Genomic DNA, 25,557 nt, shown 5'->3' on the forward strand with positions numbered 1-25,557 from the left:
TCATCCCTCCTCAGGCTTCCAAAATGCTGGGATTACAAGCATGAGCCATCGCGTCTGGCCAGAAATGATTTTGGAAAAGGACTTAATTATCTTTAACAATCAAATAATTATTATTAAGGAAAAGGACTTAAGTGATGGCCTAGTCTAACCTAATAAACCTGTAAACAAATAAAATTTATCGTATGATGTGGTGAAGATAGTTTGCTAGAGATTGCAGACGATAGAATGACAATATTGGCTTTTCTATTTTCTTCCTCTTACATGACTTGGCTCCTAATACTTGAAACATGTGTATTACTATGATATAAAGAGGATTATAAATGGAACAAGAATTTCCATAGGAGTCCGTCACAGTGCCTAATTAACTTGGAAAAAATTGTTCAGTGAAATAGTTTTTTGGCAGAATTTTAAAGCATTTTTTCTTAAATATAAGTTTATTAAATATGATTGACAAAAATTTTAATATTAGGCCAGTGGTGGTAGCTCACACCTGTAATCCCAGAATTTTGGGAGGCCGAGGAGGGAAAATTGATTGTGGCCCTAAGTTCAAGACCAACCTGGGCAACATAGCTAGACTTTGTCCCTACAAAAATAAAAAAAAAAATTTAAAAAAAAAAAGGCATATATGGTGGTATGCACCTGTAGTCCCAGGTACTTGGGAGTCTGAGGTAAGGTAGGAGGGTTGCTTGAGTCCAGGAGTTCAAGACTACAGTGAGCTGTGATTGTGCCGCTGTACTGTGGCTTGGGTGGTGGAGTGAGACCCTGTCTCTTTTAAAAAAAAAAAAAAGTTAAGTCCTGAATGGGCAAAAACTGGCAGCCTTCCCTTTGAAAACTGGCACAAGACAGGGATGCCCTCTCTCACGACTCCTGTTCACCATAGTGTTGGATATTCTGGCCAGGGCAGTCAGTCAGGAGAAAGAAAGGGTATTCAATTAGGAAAAGAGGAAGTCAAATTGTCCCTGATTGCAGATGACATGATTGTATATTTAGAAAACCCCATCATCTCAGCCCAAAATCTCCTTAAGCTAATAAGCAACTTCAGCAAAGTCTCAGGATACAAAATCAATGTGCAAAAATCACAAGCATTCCTGTACACCAATAACAGACAAATAGAGAGCCAAATCATGAGTGAACTCCCATTCACAATAGCTTCAAAGAGAATAAAATACCTAGAAATCCAACTTACAAGGGATGTGAAGGACCTCTTCAAGGAGAACTACAAACCACTGCTCAACGAAATAAAAGAGGACACAAACAAATGGAAGAACATTCCATGATCATGAATAGGAAGAATCAATATCGTGAAACTGGCCATACTGCCCAAGGTAATTTATAGATTCAATGCCATCCCCATCAAGCTACCAATGACTTTCTTCACAGAATTGGAAAAAACTGTTTTAAAGTTCATATGGAACCAAAAAAGAGCCCACATTGCCAAGACAATCCTAAGTCAAAAGAACAAAGCTGGAGGCATCACGCTACCTGACTTCAAAGTATACTACAAAGCTACAGTAACCAAAATAGCATGGTACTGGTACCAAAACAGAGATATAGACCAATGGAACAGAACAGAACCCTCAGAAATAATACCACACATCTACAACCATCTGATCTTTGACAAACTAGACAAAAATAAGAAATGGGGAAAGGATTCCCTATTTAATAAATGGTGCTGGGAAAACTGGCTAGCCATATATAGAAAGCTGAAACTGGATCCCTTCCTTACACCTCATACAAAAATTAATTCAAGATGGATTAAAGACTTAAATGTTAGACCTAAAACCATAAAAACCCAAGAAGAAAACCTAGGCAATACCATTCAGGACATAGGCATGGGTGAGAACTTCATGTCTAAAACACCAAAAACAATGGCAACAAAAGCCAGAATTGACAAATGGGACCTAATTAAACTAAAGAGCTTCTGCACAGCAAAAGAAACTACCATCAGAGTGAACAGGAAACCTACAGAATGGGAGAAAATTTTTGCAATCTACTTACCTGACAAAGGGCTAATATCCAGAATCTACAAAGAACTCAAACAAATTTACAAGAAAAAAACAACCCCATAAAAAAGTGGGCAAAGGATATGAACAGACAGTTCTCAAAAGAAGGCATTTATGCAGCCAGCAGACACATGAAAAAGTGCTCATCATCACTGGCCATCAGAGAAATGCAAATCAAAACCACAATGAGATACCATCTCACACTAGTTAGAGTGGCGATCATTAAAAAGTCAGGAAAAAACAGGTGCTGGAGAGGATGTGGAGAAATAGGAACACTTTTACACTGTTGGTGGGACTGTAAACTAGTTCAACCATTGTGGAAGACAGTGTGGCGATTCCTCAAGGATCTAGAACTAGAAATACCATTTGACCCAGCCATCCTATTACTGAGTATATACCCAAAGGATTATAAATCATGCTGCTATAAAGACACATGCACATGTATGTATATTGCAGCACTACTCACAATAACAGAGACTTGGAACCAATCCAAATTTCCATCAATGATAGACTGGATTAAGAAAATGTGGCACGTATACACCATGATATGCAGCCATAAAAAAGGATGAGTTCATGTCCTTTGTAGGTACATGGATGAAGCTAGAAACCATCATTCTGAGCAAACTATCGCAAGAACAGAAACAAACACCGCGTGTTCTCGCTCATAGGTGGGAATTGAATAATGAGAACACTTTGACACAGGAAGGAGAACATCACACACCAGGGACTGTCGTGGGGTAGGGGTAGGGGGGAGGGACAGCATTAGGAGATACACCTAATGTAAATGACAAGTTAATGGGTGCAACACACCAACGTGGCACATGTATACATATGTAACAAACCGGCACGTTGTGCACATGTACCCTAGAACTTAAAGTATAATAATAATTTTTTAAAAGTTCATGTTAAATGGAAGGAAAGAAATACTTTTGTGAATGAGTGAGGTGTCACATTAACAAAGAGAGCTTCACTGGAATTCTCTGTTCTTGATTCTAGTTTGCATATCCCTATGTCAGAAACAATAAATCTTCTCCGGTGTTAACGTGGGAATTCACCACAGATAAGGCAAAGGTGCTATGTCTGTGTTCACTCATGCAGAGTTCTCAGGAGGAATGAGCTTTCAGTAGTACATCAGCTGAAATCAGTTTACCATAAAAATAAAGTTTTAAGTTGAGTATGTTTTTCTTAAAACATTTAGAATAAGTTGATTTGAAAATTTAGGAAAATAAATACACTTTTTAGGTGAAAAAAGAGTTTAACCTAAGCAAGTTGTGAAGAGAATTACATGTATATGCATTTTATACTTCTTTGGGACATTTCTATAGTTTGCCACTGAGACATTTCCCATCCCTACTGGAATATTCTCAAAGTTCACCTGAGGATGATTTAAAATAACCTAACAGAAAACTCACCCATGCTAATAATTCTCCTTTTCTTACATCATTAATTTGAAAATATTGTTAGAATTTTCCAGAAAAATCTATGACTGAAACTTAAGAATTTGCATGCTTTCTTGTCATTCTGTGGAAATTATTAAAGATAGTTCACTTTCTCCAAGGTGTACTTTTTGTAATTGTTTTTAATTTTTATTTATCTGGAAGTTTGGCTTATGTTCCCAATTCATATTACTTAAATCTCTGAGGTTGTCCTCATTGATTTTTTTTTCTTTCTTTCTAGTTTTGGCAAGCGTTCTGCAGGAAGTTTTAGGCGTGGCTGTGAATGCATTGTTTTAGAGCCTTCTGAGATGATTGTGGTAAGAGTATTACTTGTGAGGACTGTTTTTCTCCTGAAAAATTGCATGAAATAAAGGCATTTTTACAAACTGCTTATAATATTAGATTTTTGTTGAATAGAAAATATTGTATATTTTCTATAACATTAGATATATTTATTTCACAACTTTGTATTATGAATTTGAGTTCATAATCATAATATTTCATTATTTACAGGATTCAATTAAATGCAAAAAAATTTTAAAAAGTACAAGTAGCTAAGTGTTTGATTTTTGTACTTTGTAATTCAGTCTATAATAATGCCATTTAATTGAAATTTGGGGAGAATCTCTTGATTGCAGGATTTTAGCTCTCCAAGTTTTGATTGGTTTGAATGACTTACTTTAAATGAATCACTAGGTTTGCTGGTGTGAGAACAATTTTGGAATCTAAACATGCCTCCACTGTGAGTGTTTGTGAGGAGTAACCAAATGGAACTTTGTTCACTGTTAATTCATTCATCAGAGTTTCTAAGATGTTTTAAATGAGGAATTATTTTTTAAACAACACTTTTTAAAAACGCAAGAAAATCACTTGAATTCTTTGAAGTAATTAAAAGGAAATTTGGGGACTATTATGCTGGTTAAACACTCTGTTGACATCTTTTCTCTCTTTTTAATGGAATTTTGTGACTTAAAAATTTATAAAGAGAGATTATACATGGAACGTATTAGTAAAATAGATATTAGCAACCTTGAAGCTTAAAAACCAAACCTGTCATACTTTTTTCTTACTGTATAAGAATGATTTTAAGATAGGATAATATGTACCCTTTAAAAAAATTAGTCACAGAAATGAGATGAGGTGGAAGGGGAGTTTCCCAGTCTAGACATTCAGTAGGTATTCTTACTGTCCCCATCCAGCATCCTAGCTGGGAAGGAAGATCTTGTAAAGTAAATGATAACCAAATAAAGATGACGATGGAAACTTTATTCACGTTTAGTAAAGTATTTGATAAACAATTGTAGGTCTGTTTTCAGAGAAGATGTAGGGCTTTTCCCTATGATGTAGGAGAGGAATTCCGTCAGAAATGAGAACTTCCTCATCAAAGCTAGCAAACTTTTTGTAAAATTTACTGAAATATTTGGTAAAGTTTTACAAAATGTACTCAAGTGAGAAAGTAGCATAGTTATGAGTAAGGATTTAGGGTTGGGAAGAATGTGGGCAGCTATATAGCACTTTCCAACAGTAGATAGTCAAGATATTTCCTTGAGATTTTGCCCTCTGTTAATGCCACTTTTAGTTTTCTCTGAAGGATTTTTAGTCTTTAAAATTGAGTATTTTATACTTGCTGATACTACATGAACTACTAGGTTTGCTGGTGTGAGAACAGTTACATAACCTAAACATGCCTCCATTATGAGCAGTCACATGAGGAATAACCTATTGTAACTTTTATTCCCTGTTCATTCATCAGCATTTCTAATTTTTTTTTTTTTTTTTTTGAGACAGAGTCTCGCCCTGTTGCCCAATTTGGAGTGCAATGGCGTGATCTCACCTCACTGTAACTTCCACCTCCTGAGTTCAAGCAATTCTCCTGCCTAAGCTTCCCGAGTAGCTGGAATTACAGGCATGTGCCACCACACCCAGCTAATTTTTTGTATCTTTAGTAGAGATGGGGTTTCACCATGTTGGCCAGGCTGGTCTTGAACTCCTGACCTCATGATCCACCCGTCTCAGCCTCCCAAAGTGCTGGGATTACAGACGTGAGCAACTGTGCCTGGCCTAAAATGTTTTTAAATGAGGAATTACTTTTAAACAACACTATTTATAAAAAAAAGAAACTGAAGTCACGGAATGAAAGTAGAAGGAGAAACCCTTGCATAACCTCCCGAAGCCATTCTGTTAGCAGTGTTTGAGTCATTTGGAGGTTTTTACAGATTTCCATCAGTTTTTTTTTGTTTTCGTTTTTTCCACGTTGCTTAAGACAGTGTGGCAGTTGCTTTCATAATGTGTGGTAATGTATCCTGTGAGATCTTTCACTAATAAATCAGTACAAAGACTGCTGAAAATATCCTTCCCTTTGAAACTACAGGAAATTCAAGAGTTACCCATATTGTCCTAAGTGGAACTGAAAATGCCTCCTCATAAAAGAAATGTTACTTAAAACCAATTAGTTCCAGAGAAGTTCAGAGACACTTGAAGTTTGTCTAGATAGTTTGTCTACAGATGTTCTTTGCAAGATGATTGAATATGGGTTATCTGTAAGTTTCTTTCTGTATCTAATATTAATAGGAAATGTTGCATTTGGAGAAATGAAATTTTGGGGGGTTTTATTTCAGGTGGACTATATGGATGAAAATGAAGAATATTTTCAGCGTCAAGCTTCCCATAGACAGTCTCGAAGGAGATTTAGAAAAATCAACCAGAAGGGTGAAAGACAAACAATTATTGACACTGTGGATCCTTATCCCATGGGCAAACCTCCTTTGCCTAGAGGCTATCACACGGTAAGTTATACGAGTGTAATCATTTTATTTATTTCTAGTTTTTTTGTTGGGGTTTTATGAAAAGATGTTTAAATTTTCAGTTTTTGACAAATCTTTTCAATGATATATATACACACACACGTTAAATATACTTATTTATTTTTATTTGTTATATTAATATAAAATAAATATATTTATATATTTAAATTTATATTTATTAAAGAAATAGTAGATTTTTCTGGAAGCAAACATGATATGATTAGTTTTTAAAAGACATTGAAATAAGAAGTCCACAGACTTTGCTAGCTCCTTTATTTCTTAAGTTGTTCTCTGAAGATCAGCTTTGTGATAAGCCCATATAATTGTAATTGGAGTATTTTAAGTTGTTTTACCTTAATCTAACATTTTAGCCCCCTCCTGTGCACTCCACCCTTCACTCCCAACCCGAATGGCTGCTATCTATTTAAAAATAGATATGTAAAAATTGCATTATTTTTCAGTTTTTTATACCATTGTGAGAATATCTGAGATTTATTTTTTTAATGCAATGAAGTAAGAATAATTTGAAATAATGCTTTTTAACTCAATGTGAAGATGCCCTGAAATATTTCTAATAGGTTCAAAGATCCTCTTAAAGGCAGGCAGACATAACCCAGTTGATTGTCATTTATTTCATAAATATTGATAAATAAACTCCTTTTTATGTTTGAGGAAACCAAGACACAGATAATGAGTGCTTTGTTTAAGATCTCAATAAAGTCACTTTAAAGCCTTATTTTTCTTATTCCTTTGTTTTTTCAAGAGCAAAGTAGCTTAGATTCCTGGATAGGTCATAATAATGTGAAAGATCGTTTATGCATGTGATACCATTAAATGAGTGGTTATTTTATGTATAATTAATTTTAAAATAAAAATGTAAAAAATAAAAATAGATAATTAACAACTGTTTTACATTCCCCAGTTGTTTACGGTTTTCTTTTCTGCAAATAAGTATAAATACAAAATGCATGGGAAAATGTATATAGACTTAAAATTATTTACTCAACTTTTAATAAGTTTAAGTGATATATCTTACACCCACACTTCATATATTCTATTTCTCAGAGAGCTCTTTTTATTTAAATATTTAATGTGGTTTTGACCACTAGCAATCTGACTACTCCTCTTGCTACCCATGAAGTATTTTAGTTTAACATGAATTTCATAGTTGAATCATTGCATTGAGCTCATTTGGAAAGGACTGCTTTTTGCTCATCACAAAGACATCTTTGTCTATTGGAGAGACTTAGTATTAAAAAAAACCATGAAAGGTTTTTTGTTACCATTGTCCATAAAAGAAGGTAATGTTTTTGGGGTTGATGTAGCATTATGGAAGAAGGAAATATGTATTAAAAATAGTTACACATATTAATAGTACAACACAGATAATATTTTAGCCTAGCATTAATATTGCTGATTTTTTTCTGCTTTGGAATTGTTTTTCCAGTTTAGTTGTCAAACTAAAATAGTCAGTGGGAGTATGGATTATTTAAAATGTAGTGCTAAAGTTGGTTTGTTTGTTCTTATAGTCGTATTTGTCACACTTTAGTTGGGTGGGCCATTTGGTAACTGTCACCCCCACCCCCACTGTGATTCCCCTTTTATGGAAAACTTCATTCAGTTTCCTTACACTGCTCCTGTTTCATTATTTGTTTTAAAATATATATTTCTTTTATTTTTACAAGATTTTTTTTTTTTTTTTAGTGGATTTTTAAGAATGTCTTACCTAGCCAGCAGATACTTTTAGGGAAAATTCAATACTAGGATGAAAAATTTGACTTGATTACTAATGGATCTTATACTGGTTTACTAATGTGTGACATGTGGCATTAGTTTTACTAAATGAGTTAAGATTGGCAACAACATGGTCATAAGGATTGCATCCTTTTTGGGGTGTAAAAATGATGTATATTTATTTATTTTACATAAATACATAATTTTAATGTAGGAAGATTGCAAAATTTTGTTTTGTATATATGATACCACATAGTAAAAAGAATTAAATAGAAATTATTATTTATTACCCCTACATCATATTTACTTATTTTTAACAGAAATAGTTCTCTTTGAAGGAAATTGGCTAATAGGGAAGGACTGAGGGTAAAAAGTTTATTTAAAAGAATTGCATGATCAACTTCACAGGTGATTTAAAGTGATTGCAAGTGCATTTCAAGTGCATGGCTAAAGAACATGGGAAGCATTATACATATAGCTGATTCTGTATGATCATTCTTAACTTAATTTTAACATTATCTTCATTTTGGCAGATGTAATATAGCATGTCTGATAATGTTCATCTTTTCCTTTCCTCCTTTATGGCACTCATTTCATTTTGGCTCAAAGGAATGCACTAAATCTCAGGTATTGTAATTTGTGTGTGGTCTCCTGACACTAACCTAAGTTTATGTGTGAATTTGCACTGTTACTAATGAATTTATAATATTGGTATGTTGTGCTTGGTCTTGTCCTTCTGTATTTTGCCCTAATTTACTTTGAAATTATCAGTGGTTTGGGTGGTAGAATAGGCTGCTTGATCTATACAGACCTGGGGATGGATTGTCCATGTTGAAGAAAGAATTCAAGTGCAAGCTATTTATTTTTAAAAATGAATGGAGCACTTAATAAAATGAATGGAACACTATTCTTCACTAACCTGCTTTGCAAATAAAAAAATGAAGAGAGAAACGCAGGCAGACATAAAGGATTTTTTTTCCTTTTTATGTGAAAGCTTATGGGAAATTCATTAGAAATTTACATTTTAAATACTATAGATGAAAACTTTAAAGTTCAGGAATCCCAATGGGAGAACATTTTGGGAGGCCACTGGTAAAATTTCAGTCAGATTTTTTTAAAAAAGCTTAGTTAGAAAGGAAACAAAGTTTAAAATCTCTTTGTATTTTCTTATTTGCACTTTATTTTTAACAAGGTTTCTTGCTTTTATTTCATTCTACATTTTAATTGAGGTCTGTAATAATCTCCTTGGTCACTTCTTTCATGCCAGTACATGACTAAGTACTATACTAAGTACTAAAGTACATGACTAAGTACTGTACTAAGTACTAAAATCTATGTTTTTCAGTGTGAGTTCTTTGAAGATCTAGATTACATTTGGGGTTATCAGGGAATTTTGAGTCAAGGAAGAAAAACTGATTTATTCCTGAAAACTAATTGGTTAAGTAACTAGTAGCATTTTATGCTTGTGTTTTATCATTGTACAGGGAAAAGATCATGAATAATTTATTCACTTTGGGGAAATCTATCATCTGTATATCTTTGGCTGTTAGAGTAACTTTGCCTAAAAGTATGAATTTTATGTATAAGTTTTCAAATTAAAGTAAGACAGTTCCTTTATGTTCTATACAAGAGAGTACGTATTAGAATGCCACAGGTGTCATGATTGCTGTATTGGTTTTTGGAAGCACTACTAATTTTTAAATGATGTGATAAATCTAAAACATTTTTATATAATTTAAAAATTTTAAGTTAAAATAATTTTTAAATTGTACACAGTTATATGTACATCAGTGTTTTGAGCTTCTCTCTGAAAATAGTACACTTACATATAACATAATTTTAAAAAGGTAAATCAATATGTAATTGATCTTCCTCTTTTTTTAGCATAGATTACCAGTCTAATTCCTACTTAGAACTTGGAATTGAATTTAAAATATGCACTGAGTTATGATGTATACTTTAATGTACACTTTTTAAAATTAGATGTGTCGCAATAGTTTAAAATGGATTATAATTATTTTCTTCAGAAACATGAATACTCATAGTCCATGTAGTGTGTTTTCAGGACATTTTTCAAGGCAAGTGTATGAAGTTTGCAGAGAGAATAGCATTTTAAAATGCAGTGAGAAAGGAAGATTGGAGATGGCTTTCATTAGCATTTTCTTACATTTTGATGAGTAGAGATTGAGGCTGTATTTAAAATTGCTAAAAAATAAGATTTAGCATGAATTTTCAGTCTTAGAGTGAGTAGTTATAGAGGCAGGTAATAAGGTTCCTGGCAGAGGCTGGAAGATTTGGGGTCCATCACTAAAGAGACTATCTGGGGACTTTGGATGGTAAAGTTTACCTTGTCTCCGGGTTCAGAATAGGGCAGGAGAAGAAAAGCTATGTTTGTTTTACCCATGGTTTCAAGCTTTCTCTGTATTGATCAGTAATTTATTCTAGAAGTTTGTGTGGGTAGGAAAATCTGAATTCCATATTAAAAATGGAGAGGAGAGGAAGGACCATTTTAACTTTTACCTTATTGGAGCGACGTGGGAAGCTGGCACATTCCTCTTCCATCATCTTCTATCCCTCCCCTGATTTTAATAAGGAAAAAACGCAGCTCTTCCATTTTTCCAGTTTGGAAAGAGGAAAACTGTACAGAGAAATATTAGACTAAAGATTGAAGAAAACTTGTCCAACTGTAAAGGTTATGTGTCCCAACTGACATTGCATAATTTCCATCCTTCCTAGGCTGGTGGCAATATTAAAATGCTCTCCATGCTTTAAAGTTCTGGTTGACCTCACACTCCCACTCCTGCTTACCCAAAAATACGGCTCCACTTTATACAAATCTGAATCAGGAGAATTTGAACACAGTGTAAATAAAACATATTTATAAAGTTTCAGTCAATGCAAAAATTTTAAAATGATGAAAACTCATTGGTTGTGTAAAAGGGTATCTCCCACATATTTTATTAGTAGTCCTTTTCTACAATGTGAATATACACTCCAGAGTACTGTTTCATAAAGGTACACTGAATTTTCCAGTAGATGAGGCTTAATGTTCTTAGAGAGAATGTGCAAAAGTAATGGAAAATACTACATAAGATTAAATTAATATAATGTAAGTTGAATGCCATATAATATTAAACTTTATGGAAATAATTTTTGTTGTAGTCAGTGATAATACAATATTTTTAAAGTGTGGCAGCAAGGTAATAAGATTGATTCATATATGAGGCTTATGAAAATCAGTCTCATTTTAAAACTAAGGTTATTAGTTTTAAATATATATTATTTAAAACTAGTATTTAAATATATATTATACATATTAATATATAATATGTATAATAATATAAGACAAAATCTGTTTCTTACAATGGGTGTATAAGATATAACCATTCCTAGAATATATCTTAAATATCTCTGAAGTCACTAATTTCCTTTGAGATAGAGTTAAGTTGATTTCTCCTTCAGTTAAAGACTTCTTGGTAGTTTTGGTTTGTTACAAAAATCATTTAGCTATTGAAACAAATGAAAACATTACAGCATTTAGTTTCCGTGATCGTGTACATTTATTTGACATTTAGGCTTTTTGACTTGAGTTATGTTCTTAAATAAGTAGGCAATATTTTTACTCGTGTCATGTATTTGCCTTGTCATTTATTATTTATTAGGTGTGACTCAGTATTTGCTACTTAAAATAAGAGGATATGTTTTGGGTAATGTATCAATGACTTGTATAGCTAGTAAATTTCCTAGAATATTTAAGGACTTCAGATTTTACCTTCAGTTTATATGATATCACACCTAGCTATAATTTATATGATGATATTTAAAAATCTGTATATGTACATATATATGAAATTATGCAAATACAGAGGAAATTTCTTAGTTCTCTTAACATTTTTTGTCCTTTTAAAACATAAATTTATCAAGCATTTGTTTGCTTAATTGGACCTGAAGACTTGTCTTCAATATTATTATCAGTGTCTCTGTGAATTATAATGGGATAGAGTTTCAGGAAATTTGTGTATTTTATTTCTTGTATCATAGAGAGAAAAGCTCAATATTTTCATTTATGTATTTTTGGTCATTTAACACATATTCATTGAGTGCCCACCATGCTTCAGGTCTGTCCCAGGCTCTAGAGATATAAAAGTCTGCAACACAGGAGAATCTGCGCTCCCTTTGCCCTTACAGTCTCACAGGGAATACAGATAAATAAATGGTACACACCCAGGGCCCCTACAGGAGTCAGGGATGATTTCATGAACCACCTCAATGTCTTGGCTCAAAGAAAGATGTTTTGTACAGAAAGAATCTTATTTGCTCAAAGACTTAGAGGTTGAGTGGTCATAGGGTTTTTGAAAGCCATGTTGAAAGTTGAACTTTTTCATGACTGTAAGGAAGAACAAAGAGACTGAAGCAGAGGTGTGACATACTGAGATTTACATTTAAATAAACTACTCTGGCTCCGAGATGTAATAGATTTTGGGGATAGGGATGGTCAGGTGGGACCACAGGACCTGGTTAAGTAATGGAAATGGAAGTGGTGGCTAGAATATGGCAACTGGAGTAAGAATGAAAGGTGAGGGATTTAGGTGGTATTCGGGGGGAAGAAAGTAGAAATAATTTATGTTTCAAAATAAAACTTTAGCTCTAATTTATTAATTTCTGATGATTTGCTTTGTGGGCAGTACTTTCTATTCCAATAGTGTTTAATGACCATACTGTGTAGGAATATAAATACGTGAGTGAGAGTTTGAGGTAGATTAGTTTCAAGCAGATTACTCTTTAATCCAGGAAAGCTAAATAGAAATGTGAAAACTGAATTAGGTAATAAAGAATGGAAAAGAGGATGTGGAGAGAGTGTTAGAGAGTGATATACATACAAATAAAAACCCCCTGGCCGGGCGCGGTGGCTCAAGCCTGTAATCCCAGCACTTTGGGAGGCCGAGACGGGCGGATCACGAGGTCAGGAGTTCGAGACCATCCTGGCTAACACGGTGAAACCCCATCTCTACTAAAAAAAAATACAAAAAACTAGCCGGGCGAGGTGGCGGGCGCCTGTAGTCCTGGCTACTCGGGAGGCTGAGGCAGGAGAATGGCGTAAAACCCCGGGAGGCAGAGCTTGCAGTGAGCTGAGATCCGGCCACTGCACTCCAGCCTGGGCGACACAGCGAGACTCCGTCTCAAAAAAAAAAAAAAAAAAAAAAAAACCCACAAATTTTACTAAAATTTATTGTTTGGATGCCTGAAGCTTTATGTTTTCATCAGAAGAGTCTTTGGAGAGTGGTGTCAAAAGTATCCTTTGCTTTTCACGCCCATTATCAGCAGATTTACTAGTTCCTCTGTACCCTAGATTATGTTGCATTTTAACATCCTACAGAAAGCTCCCTGTGGAAAAGTCTCTGAACAATAGGTGGATGTAACAATACTGTGCTGTGTGCTGCAATTTCTGGCCAAATGCAGCATGTTAAAGCTGCTGTAGTGGTCTCAACCTCCTTGCTTTGGGGGCACTAATTCTCTTTCTTGCAGTTATAATCAGGTATTTATGTTGATTTAATTTATATGGATTGGGAAATTGCACTTGGATTGGGAAATTGCACTATAGCATATGTACAGAAATTGAAATGTAAATCAGGAAATAGTTTAGAAAATAAAATGATTTCTCATGCTATTAACAGCATGCATTGTAAATTCGTGCAAGGCAGTTGAGAATGGTATGCAGTGTGCTGTTTACCCAAGTTTCAGCTTCTGTTGAAGGATGTCTATTTTTATATATTACATCATCTCTGCTACAGAACTCCGGTGTCCACTGGGATTTACTGTTCTTTCATTCCATTTTGAAAGAAAGCTTGTATTGATGTCATAATTGGACCCATCTTTTGGTTGCACTTGGAAATTGAAAGTAATAAGGGTGTTGTGTAGCAAGTCATGCAATATTTCAAGCGATTTATTTGTCAAAAAGATCACTGTCACTTTGTCTTGCCTCTCCTTGTGAATACTGGTGGCTGTCTGTGCTTGTACATGTTTTAAATATACTTGGCTAAAATTTAGCTTTTAATTGCAACAGTGAAGATGCTTTTCATCTTCGACTGTTTCATTTCTTACCATGTGATTTTTTTTTTTTTTTTTTGTCATGAGATTTTGCAGAGCTACATGCTGATTTTAAAAGTCTCTGTTTTTTTTTTTTTTTTTTTTTTTTTGGAAAAATCTACTTTGATATTCAGACCTATTTCCTGCCAGTGCTGAATTGATCTTTTTTCAGTTATCTGTTGTAAGTTGTCTGTTTTCACTGTTTGAAATATCAGGTGATTGGAAATACTATCTTTTGGTTTTGAATGCAGTGTTAAAACATTATTAGCCTGAAATGCCACTCTGTTAGCTGGAAGATATTATTGACCTCTGGACAAAACTCTAGCATTTTATGGAATATATAGATGTTAGGTTTTAAATCACTTGTGAAACAAAATATTTTAATTATTTGTATTAAGATAATTAAAAAATAATAATGCTATACGTATTTATCTATATAAAATTTCCCCCTTATTTTCTCTGAAAAATTTAGTCATTTAGTCAGTATTATCAATACTATTTTAATAGTACACTTTTTTTTTTTAACTGATCAGGGACAAACCTCCGCTTCTTTTGTCCAATAACAGCTTCTTTGAGATATAATTCACGTGCCATAAAATTCACCTATTTAAAATACGTAAGTTAATTGTTTTTCTTTTTTGGTTAAAGAAACCCAAATACCATTAATGTTACCATCTTAACATTTTTATGATACAGCTCAGTAGGGTTAAGTATATTAGTAGTGAACTTTGGACTGACTGAGCATATCCATTTCACAGATGTACTGCCTAGCATCCTTTGTGAAAATTAAAATTACTCATATTGGAAAATATCAAGGCAAAAAAGTAAAATAAAATTACACATAGGCTAAAAAATACCTTTAAAGATTTTTTGGAAAAAGTAATTGTAGAATCTATTTTTAAAACATTACTAAATAATTGTGTTATAGCAATTTCTTTTGGACTCAGTAAATGATCAGATATCCTCCCCCATCCCCTTAAATCTTCCTTTCAAGTGGAAGACAGAAGACAACATATATGGTGCAGTGTATACTGCTCTAGAGGTGGGTGCACCAGGGTCTCACAAATCACCACTAAAGAACTTACTCATGTAACCAGATACCACCTGTACCCCAATAACCTATGGAAAAGTAAAAATAATAATAATTAAGTGGAAGACAGGTGGTAGTTGGATGTAACATGACATTTGGAATAGCTGACCTAGGAGAGAAATGGTATGGCAGTAGAGTGGACCAAACCTGTAATATGAATTGCTGATTTAGATAAATAGTGGAGTAATTACAAAGGGAAATATTTGAGGATGAAAAAGAAAATACTCAGGCTGTTTTGATTTTTACTCAGATGTCTATGAGAATAGCAATGGTAACCTGTCATCTATGGTTTCGATACAGTACAGAAGGCATTTGAGGGTGTTAGAAAATAAAGTTAAAACCTCAAAACAAGTCGTGACATTTCCCTTTCACCGATTATTAGCACACTTCTTTTTTTTTTGTTTTGGAGACAAGGTCTCTTGCTCTGTCACCCAAGCTGGAGTGCAGTGGCATGATCTTGGCTCACTGCAGCCTCTGCTTTTCAAGCTTAAAAGATCCTCCCACCTCAGCCTTCCTAATAGCTGAGAATACTACAGGCGTGAGCGAGCACACTCGGCTCATTTATGTCTTTTTTTTTTTTTTTTTTTGTAGAGACAGCGTTTCGCCATGTTGACCAGGCTGGGTTGAGCTCCTGAGCTCAAGAGATCTGCCTGCCTTGGCCTCCCAAAGTATTGGGATTATAGGCGCCTGGCCCTGTATTTCTTTATACAAAAATTTGAACTGAACCTTTAAAAATTGTTTGAATCATCAGGACTTTTGGAACACTCAGGAAAGTTTTTAAAAAAGGATCATTTTGCCCTTTGTTAATTTATGAAATAAGCATATCCCTAACCAACTGGGATGTAGAGAATACTTGGTCATCATTGATATTCTTGATGTCCTTTACAATGGGCATTTTTGAGGAGCACTTAACAGCTCAGTTTAAAAATTACTCTTTAGTATAAACTTTTGCCTGTCTTTTAGTATTAACTTTGGTTAGACTAAAAAAGCAGCCAGCTATTCTGCAAGCAGATTAAGTTGTCAGTCAGAGGGTTCTGCTCTGAAGTGGGTGTAAACAGGAAATCTAAGGACAGTTGATAACTCTGCATTCTTTCACATCAGCTAAGAGAGGCTGATTGTTTTCTTGTTGCAGCAGTTTTCAAACAGTTTAACCTCTGGACTCCTTTAAACTTCTAAAAAAATTTTTTGGCTCTAATGAGTTTTTGTTTATCTCTATTACTATTTACCACATCAGAAATGAAACAGAATTTTGAATATGTATCCATTGATTAATTTAAAAATAGTAATAAACCCATTACACATTAACATGAGGGTTTCTAAGGGGAAATATTTTATAAAGCAAAAATTTTTAAGGAGAATGATAGTGTTTTATACTTTAGCAAATACGTTTAATATTGGTCTAATAGACAGTTGGATTCTCATATCTGTATTCAATCTGTTGTGATACGCTGCTCTGGTTGAAGTATGTAAAGTATATGAAGAAAATCTGACCTCACATGCATAGGTAGTTGGAAGAGGGAAGAGTATTTTAACAGCTTTCAAAAATAATTGTGGATGTTCTTTGAAAGACTGCACCAAAATTTGACCAGTAGTGGTTTCTTAGAGATCAATAGCAATGAAGAATTTAAAACCATGTTAGTGTAACTTGCCTTATTCTCTTTTATTAAAACCCATTGGTCTTACTTGCACATGAAAGGATCTTTTTACTTATGCATACTTTTGTAACATCATGCATTGGTCACTAGGTTTAACAGTCTTCTGAATTTTGGCACATTATACAATATAAAGAAAAGTCACATTTGTTAATACCACCACAGATCTCATAAAGAAAGTGCGTTAGTTATTAAGAAGCTATCAAACTGTGTTAGATATGTTTTTCAAAATTCTTTTAGTTGAAACTTCAAATTTTATCATTAGCAAAGTACTATCAGCTGTTTTTCTTCAAATGACAGGCTCATTTTGTTCATTTTTAGAAAACACCTGCCAGATACCCAAGTCCGAATAACCATAGTTTTTTTTTTTATTATTTGTTCTTTCAAATGAAAATGTTTTTCTGTGAAAAAAGGGGCCAGTTCACTCACGACTCAAATAATTGCACATCTTTTCCTTGAGACAACCATTGTACATTGTAACAAAAGTGCTTTATGCAGACTTCTCACTTCATCATACAGAATATTAAAAGGATGTATACTAATGGGTGGAGATTTAATGCAATTAATTATTACTGCTTTATCAAGGACACTTTCAAGTAATACTGCATTTTCTTTTTTTGCGACTGTGAGTGGTGGTAAAGAATACGAGGACCATATTGGTAATGACAGTAGTTACACATTAGTAGTGATACCAGTGTCCTGATATATGCTAAGACATCAGTCAGGTTTTACCCATTTTTGCTTTTGCACATCAGCACAGTGAAAAAAGCAAGCAACATTTTAGTGCCAGAATGAAAACATAGTTTGACTTTATGAACTCCTTAAGAGCCTTGGGGATCCTCGGGGTCCTGAGACCATACTTTGTAAACTAGTCTCTTATAGCTTTGATTCACTGGTTCTTCAGATTTTATTTGCATAGTTTAATAGAGTTCTGCACATAAACAGAACCAGTGGAGTGTTAAGGGAAGGAGACGTTAAGGAATTGGCATATGCTATTGTGGAAGCTGACAAGTCCAAAATCTGTACCTAATACAGCATGACTTCCCCCCCCCGCCTTTGAGACGGAGTCTCGCTCTGTCACCCAGGCGGGAGTACGGTGGCACAATCTCCACTCACTGCAACCCCCACCTTCTGGGTTCAAGTGATTTTCCCACCTCTGCGTCCCAAGTAGCTGGAACTACAGGCGTGTGCCACTATGCCTGTCTAATTTTTAGTAGAGACAGGGTTTCACCATGTTGGCCAGGCTGGTCTTGAACTCCTGACCCCAGGTGATCTGCCCACCTTGGCCTCCCAAAGTGCTGGGATCACAGGCATGAGCCATCATGTCCCACCAGCATGACTCTTTAAATAGTCATATGCTGCATAATGATGTTTTTGTCAATGAAGGACCACATACACAACAGTGGTCCTAGATTATAGTACAGTATTTTTACTGTAGCTTTTCTGTGTTTAGGTATTTTACGTATGGAAATACTTACCATTGTATTGCAGTTGCATACAGGATTCAGTACAGTGACCTGCTGTACAGGTTTGTCACCTAGGAGGAATAGGCTATCCCATAGAGCCTAGCTAGGTGTGTAGTAGGCAACATCATCTAGGTTTGTGTAAGTACACTCCCATGATGTTTGTACAAAGACAAACAAAATTGCCCAGTGACGCCTTTCTCGGAATGTATTCCCTGTCATTCTGTTGTCATGATGTGTGACCGTTTTTAAAACTTCTTTCTTCTCAAAGCTCCCCTTACTTTATTTCTAGAATTCTTCTCTCTCTTTTGCTCTATTTTGAATATATAGTGTGTGTTTGTTTGTTTTACTGGTGCCTTTGTGCTGCCTTCATTCTTTTTCTATCTCCTTGTTCTTATATTAAGACGTAAGTGGCCAGTTTCCCTTGTTATCACAAAGTGTGATTGGCAACTCATGACTGTGCTCTGACATTCAGAATTCTTTCAGTAATCAGCTACTATAAAGCAAAATAATTGTCTGAGGGAATAGAGCTGCCTTTGGAAAGGTACTGGAAATGTTGTCTCAACTCCTCAAATCTGAAATGGTGGGTCTCGCTTGGTGAAAACTGAAATGGCCAGATGAATATTCTGTGTGATAAGGGGTCACCATAGGTTCATGCATTGTTTCTGGGTATTTTTTTCAGTAGTCTCATTTTCTTCCATACTGTGTTTTTACTTTTATTGTAAATACCATGTTTTGTAGTAGTTGATTGGATTATTAATATATTGTTAGTTTTGTTTTTAATCTTAAAAGTTCACTGAGTTTAGTGATGCATACTTTTAAATTTTGGTCGAACAGATTTTAAGTTTGCTTTCTGTCTTGGAAAAAATACTTACTTCCTATAAAACATAAACCATCCAGAAAACAGGTTTTTCATACATTTGCTCTAAGACAGTCTTTTAGTAAGCATTTCCTAGATGGTCAGTATATTTTGTTTATGTCTAGCACACTGTTGAACTGACCAAACATGATTTCTGAAGTTCATCTCTGATTTCTTCTTTTAGTTTAATTTTATTTAAAGTTCCAGGATACATGTGCAGGATATACAGGTTTGTTACATAGGTAAAATGTGTAACATGGTGGTTTGCCACACGTATCAACCCATCACCTAGGTATTAAGCCCATGTATTAGCTTTATGTATACTGATGTTCTCCCCCGCTATGGCCCCCCAGGCCACAGTGTCTGTTGTTCCCCTCCCTGTGCTGCCACTTAAAAGTGAGAAAATGCAGTATTTGGTTTTCTGTTCCTTTGTTAGTTTGCTGAGGATAATGGCTTCCAGCTCCATCCATGTCTCTGCAAAGGACATGATCTTGTTCCTTTTTATGGCTGCAGAGTATTCCATGGTGTGTATGTATCACATTTTCTTTATCCAGTCTATCATTGATGGGTATTTGGGTTGATTCCATGTTTATGCTGTTGTGAGTAGTGCTGCAATGAACATGTGTGTGTGTATCTTTATAATAAGATGATTTCTATTCCTTTGGGTATATACCCGGTAATGGGATTGCTGGGTCAAATGGTAGTTCTGCCTCTAGGTCTTTGAGGAATCGCCACACTGTCTTCTACAATTATTGAACTAATTTATACTCCCACCAACAATGTAAAAGTGTTTCTTTTTCTTTGCAACTTCGCCAGCATCTGTTGTTTCTTGACTTTTTAATAACAGCCATCCTGATTGGTGTGAGATGGTATCTTGTGGTTTTGATTTGAATATCTCTAATGATCAGTGATGTTTGAGTTTTTTTTCATTTTTGTTGGCTGCATGAGTGTCTTTTGAGAAGTGTCTGTTCGTGTCCTTTGCCCACTTTTTAATAGAGTTGTCTGGTTTTTTCTTGTAAATGTTTTTTGTTTCTTGTAGACTCTGGATATTAGACCTTTGTCAGGTGGATAGATTGTAAAAATTTCCTCCCATTCTGTAGGTTGTCTGTTCACTCTGATGATAGTTTCTTTTGCTGTGCAGAGGCATTTTAGTTTAATTAGATCCCATTTGTCAGTTTTTGCTTTTGTTGCAATGCTTTTGGTGTTTGTGTGTACGAGTGTGTGTGTGTGTGTGTGTGAAGTCTTTGCTCGTGCCTATGTCCTGAATGTCATTGTCTAGATTTTCTTCTAGGATTGTTAATAGTTTTGGGTTTTACATTTGTGTTAGTCAGTTTCACACTGCTGATAAAGACATACCTGACACTGGGCAATTTACAAAAGAAAGATATTTAATTGGACTCACAGTTCCATGTGGCTAGGGAAGCCTCACAATCATAGTGGAAGGCAGGGAGGAGCAAGTCACATCTTATGTGGATGGCAGCAGGCAAAGAGAGGGCTTGTGCAGAGAAACTCCCATTTTTAAAACCATCAAATCTCATGAGACCCATTCACTATCATGAGAACAGCACAGGAAAGACCCGCCCCATGATTTAATCACCTCCCACCAAGTCCCTCTCACACCACTTGGAAATTATGGGAACTATAAAATGAGATTTGGTTGGGGATGCAGAGCCATATCATACCAACATTTAAGTCTTTCATCTATCTTGAGTTAATTTTTGTAAAAGGTGTAAGAAAGGAGCAATTTCAGTTTTCTACATGTGGCTAGCTAGTTCTCCCAGCACCATTTATTAAATAGGGAATGTTTTCCTCATTGCTTGTTTATGTCAGGTTTGTTGAAGATCAGATGGTTGTAGATGTGCAGTCTTATTTCTGAATTCTCTATTCTGTTTTGTTGGTCTGTGTGTCTGGTTTTGTAACAGTACCATGCTGTTTTGCTTACTGTAGACTTGTAGTATAGTTGGAAATCGGGTAGCATGATGCCTCCAGCTTTGTTCTTTTTGCTTAGTATTGTCTTGGCTATATGGGCTCTTTCATCCCTGATGTCTTGTTTCTTGTCCTATCCCATTTAAAGTCTTGGGGGTCAGTTGTAGAATTAATGAGTGAATGCCTTCCTTTATTAATAATGTGAAATGCTACTTTATGACACACAGAGGTAATGTAATCTTCCATGAACATGAACTATCTGGCCAGCTGTTAGCAATTCTAACAATGATGATCTGATATTTACAATTAAATATTCTAGTATTATCTTTGGTTTTTAAGTATCAAAATGGTAGTAACTGATAATTTCAAAGTATAACTAAAATATGAATAGTAAAATGCTCTCCATGCCTTTTTAGAGCTGCTAAGGAGAGGGAGAAATTAGTGTGTGTTTTGGGCTTTGTTTGTTTATTCATTTATTTATAAAAAGGAATATTAAATGTTGTTATCTTAAACTCATGGCTATATTGGTAGGCTGACTTTTTTTTTTCAAGAAAATATTTTAGAAATTTTTGTGTCATTTAAAATATTTTCTATATTGAGATGGTCTTCTATATTTATTTATTTTCCAGGCAAGTTTATTTGGAAGTTTTTCCTGTCTGGAATGTATTTGATTACAACAAAAGAGCAGGCACAATTCTATTTCTGGTAGTAAAGTCCATTGGTTAATGTGTCCATTTATAATCACTGTCGCTTTCTTTTAGAAAGACTGTTGAACCATTTTGAAAACTTGCATATTTTGATATTTCCAGACACTATATTTTTTAAAAATAAAAATGTATTTCTTAAACATTAAATTTCTGAAGACTCAATAGGTCTTTGAAAGCAGATAGTAACTTTATGCCATCGTGTATGTCCTTTACACAACAGATAATATATAGGTCTCAGCAATACCGTGGTTACATCATGTTGATATCTTTGGATCAAACTTGCAAAATTAGCGTTATTTAGTATTTCTAGGAGTGGCATTATAGATCTTCCTGCTTTAACAGGTCTATACAGGGATATCAGCACAAGGATCTTAGTCCCAGACAACTGTACAACATTAATTAATGGGTTGGCCGAGGCTTGAATGCAGCTGACCTTTTAGAATATTTTAGAGAGGATAGAATTGACACTTACTGAAGGTTTATGATACACCAGTCTGCTAGATGTTTACTCATATGTTTTGTCAATGAAACTAGCCCACAGTTCTGTATTTCCCTGCCAGTAGATAAGCATGCACAGGCCAAAGAGGTTAAGTAACATGTTCAATATTCATGGTCACTCAGGTAGTAAATGTTAGACGTAGAGCCAAACATAGGTCTTTCCCACCCAATCTATGAAATTACTCATTTTTTAAAATGAATTTAACATATGTTGCTTTTTATGTTATTTAAACTTAAAATACGGCCCAAAGGAGATATATATCAAATAATTTAACGACTTTAGAAGTATACCATTTAAGTGCCTTTTGAAGAAAGAGACTGGGGCATAGAATGTCCAGTGCCCAATATCCAGAAATGATGACTGAGCTATATTTACAGCAGTTACGGACTTTGGTTGATGAATCAGTCTTTTTATTACAAGTTTAGTGTTTTTCCTTTTCTGACCATGTATCTCTCATTAATGAAGCACAGCTATCTTTTTTTCTTTTTAGCTTTTCTAGCTTCATTCCAATAGGATACATTTTTACTAGTAAGTAGCACCATTTCATAACAAAGGGATGACCATGTAACTAGTATATTTTAAAAGTTAGGCCCACTAATATTATACTAAGGAAAGCCAAAATCTTGCTGAAAGATCTTTTGTAGGTGTGACTCTTTAATGGACTAAAATAACTTACAGTTGTCTAAAATTACTCATAGTTTTTAGAGGTGAAAAAAATACCACTCAAAATTGCTTCTTGTGTACCAGAAAATGTTGGAAGTGTTTTGGCAATATTTAAGAATATTGAAAAAATACAAGTAAATCAAAGAGTTTTTAAAAAACTTCTGTAAAACTTACTATCTAGTTATATATAATCTGAATAATTCAAATTATTGTTTAAAATCATCTTTCTCTAATCCATTTCTAAGTTTGGCAACTTTTAATTTTTAAGTAAGGACATTAAGAAGAAAACTGCTTAACTATCGTCCAATTATCACTATAGTTTGTTTTTATTATCATTTATTTATTTATTTATTTATTTTAATTTTTTGAGACAGGGTCTCACTCAGTCGCCCAGGCTAGAGTGTGGTGGCGCAGTCACGGGTCACTGCAGCCTTGACCTCCCAGGCTCAAGTGATTCTCCTCACGAGTAGCTGGGACTACAGGTGTGCACCACAATGACTAATTTTTTGTAGAGATGAGGTTTTACCATGTTGCCCATGGTAGTCTTGAACTCCTAAGCTCAAACAATTCACCCACTTCAGCCTCCCAGAGTGCTGGGATTACATGTGTGAGCACCTGCGCCCAGCCTAAATTTTTTTTTTTTTTAAGTAGGGGGCATTTTAATACTCTCCCTCCCACTGCCAAAACAGAAAGACAAAAATCTTGGAATGAAGGAGCTACTTGGAATGAAGGAAGTCTTATCCCAAAACAGATCTGTGTCTATTAATGTGGTGGGTTTTTTTGTGTGATTCTATATTATATCACCCTTCTAACCCCATTTTCCCACCAGCTGGTGTTTGGTGACAGCCATGTTAGATGAGACTACCTTAAGAGTGTGAAAGGATTGTAAGAATTTTCTGGCTGAACCACTTAATGCAGTTTAGTTCTTTTCTATAACCACTAACATTCAGCCTCTACCTTTAAGATTTTTAAATTGCAATTAGCACAGGTATTTGAGAGGTATTCCTTTACAGAATGAGTGTCAAACTTGTATCCCAGTGCCTGGTACAAAGTAAGAACTTAGTAAATCCTAACAGTTATCATTTTAAATAGGAAAAGGTTAATGATTATTAGTTTTTGAGACAGAGTTTCACTCTTGTTGCCCAGGCTGGAGTGTAATGGGGTGATCTCAGCTCACCACAACCTCCACCTCCCAGGTTCAAGTGATTCTCCTGCCTCAGCCTCTCAAGTAGCCGGGATTACAGGCATGCGCCACCATGCCTAGCTAATTTTTTGTGCTGGGATTACAGGCATGAGCCACTGTGCCCGCAGCCAGGAAAAGGTTAATTTTTTTTTTTTTTTTTTTTTGGAGACCCAGTCACTCTGTTGCCCAGGCTGGAGTGCAGGGGCGTGATCTTGGCTCACTGCAGGCTCTCCCTCCCGGGTTCACACTATTCTCCTGCCTCAGCTTCCCCAGTAGCTGGGACTACAGGTGCCACCACCATGCCTGGCTAATTTTTTTTGTATTTTTAGTAGAGACGGGGTTTCACTGTGTTAGCCAGGATGGTCTCGATCTCCTGACCTCGTGATCCGCCCACCTCGGCCTCCCCAAGTGCTGGGATTACAGACATGAGTCACTACACCCGGCCAGAAAAGGTTAATTATTAAGAAACTCTTGAACTTAGTAAATCCTAACAGTTATTGTTTATTATAGGAAAGGGCTAATTATTAAGAAACTATTATGGTTAGCTGTAATCTGTCTCTCCACAATTTTAGTTCATGTTTCTAGGTCTCTTTTAAAGCAATACAAGTGAATATTAATATTCCATTTTTATATAACTGTGTTTCAGATGTTTATAAAGATCCACCCTTTAATCCTCTTCTTCTGTATTAAATATTACCAGCTTTTTGTAGCTTTCCTAAACCAGTAACTGCTTGCTGTTGTTTGCATAGGTCCTATAATACCCTGCAGTGCAGATAACAGTAGAATTTTCTGTCTTCCTTGCTCTGGACATCATAGGTCTGATCATGTAACCTGAGATTATATTAAGGTTTTGGGTATTGTACATTGGCTCAGAGAGAGCCTTTGGCTTGCTCTGTTTTATAGATAACCCCTTCTACCTCCCACTCACCTGTGAATTGTTCCTTAAGCCTGACTCTCCCCTCTCCTTTTCTTGTACAGGTGACATTTTGATAATATTCATGTAGGTCTTTATATTTATTCCTGTTAAATTTAAATTTACTGGTTTTAGCCTACTCTTTTTGCCTATCAAATTATTTAAAACTCCAGATTTTGTCAGTAAAGAAATTAGACATCTTTTATGATTACTCACCCATCCTGTGTCTGGTTCCCCATCTTAAAAAGTATGGAATAACATTTAACAGGTTAGTTTCTAAGTTGAAGTGGAATCACTTATGATTCATTCTGCGAACTACTGTGTGTCAAGTACTAGGGATAAAGCCCAGTCTGTCGTTGACCATATCAGATAAGTGTTGTGAGGTTGCCCTCATCTAACTTATAATCCCAGTTTGTGATGCAGTATTTCCTGTTTTTCTTAAATAAAAACAGAGGGATAATTAACAGATCATTGTGCTCGTGCAACATAGTAATCCCAAGGGAATATATTACAGTCAAATTAGTAATAAAGATAATAT

The 25,557-nt window shown here is 35.0% G+C and overlaps 1 protein-coding gene across 17 annotated transcripts in view; it reads left to right on the forward strand.

The window, feature by feature from the left end:
- The window catches only part of RAPGEF2 (Rap guanine nucleotide exchange factor 2), a 260,818-nt gene that overhangs the window by 137,339 nt on the left and 97,922 nt on the right, over nt 1-25,557 (forward strand). For 9 of the 17 annotated variants that reach the window (XM_015450980.3, XM_005556195.4, XM_005556193.5 and 6 more), the window contains 3 exons: nt 3,681-3,756; nt 6,058-6,225; nt 8,587-8,604. The exons of 1 other annotated variant lie outside the window; for it this stretch is intronic. In XM_015450980.3, coding sequence (XP_015306466.1) covers nt 3,681-3,756; nt 6,058-6,225; nt 8,587-8,604 — 262 coding nt within the window. The remainder of the gene's footprint in view (nt 1-3,680; nt 3,757-6,057; nt 6,226-8,586; nt 8,605-25,557) is intronic. 7 more of the 17 variants (XM_015450979.4, XM_005556196.5, XM_074040685.1 and 4 more) reach the window with 1 other exon arrangement.

The sequence above is a fragment of the Macaca fascicularis genome, chromosome 5 (genome assembly GCF_037993035.2).
Source record: "Macaca fascicularis isolate 582-1 chromosome 5, T2T-MFA8v1.1".
Taxonomy (NCBI): domain Eukaryota; kingdom Metazoa; phylum Chordata; class Mammalia; order Primates; family Cercopithecidae; genus Macaca; species Macaca fascicularis.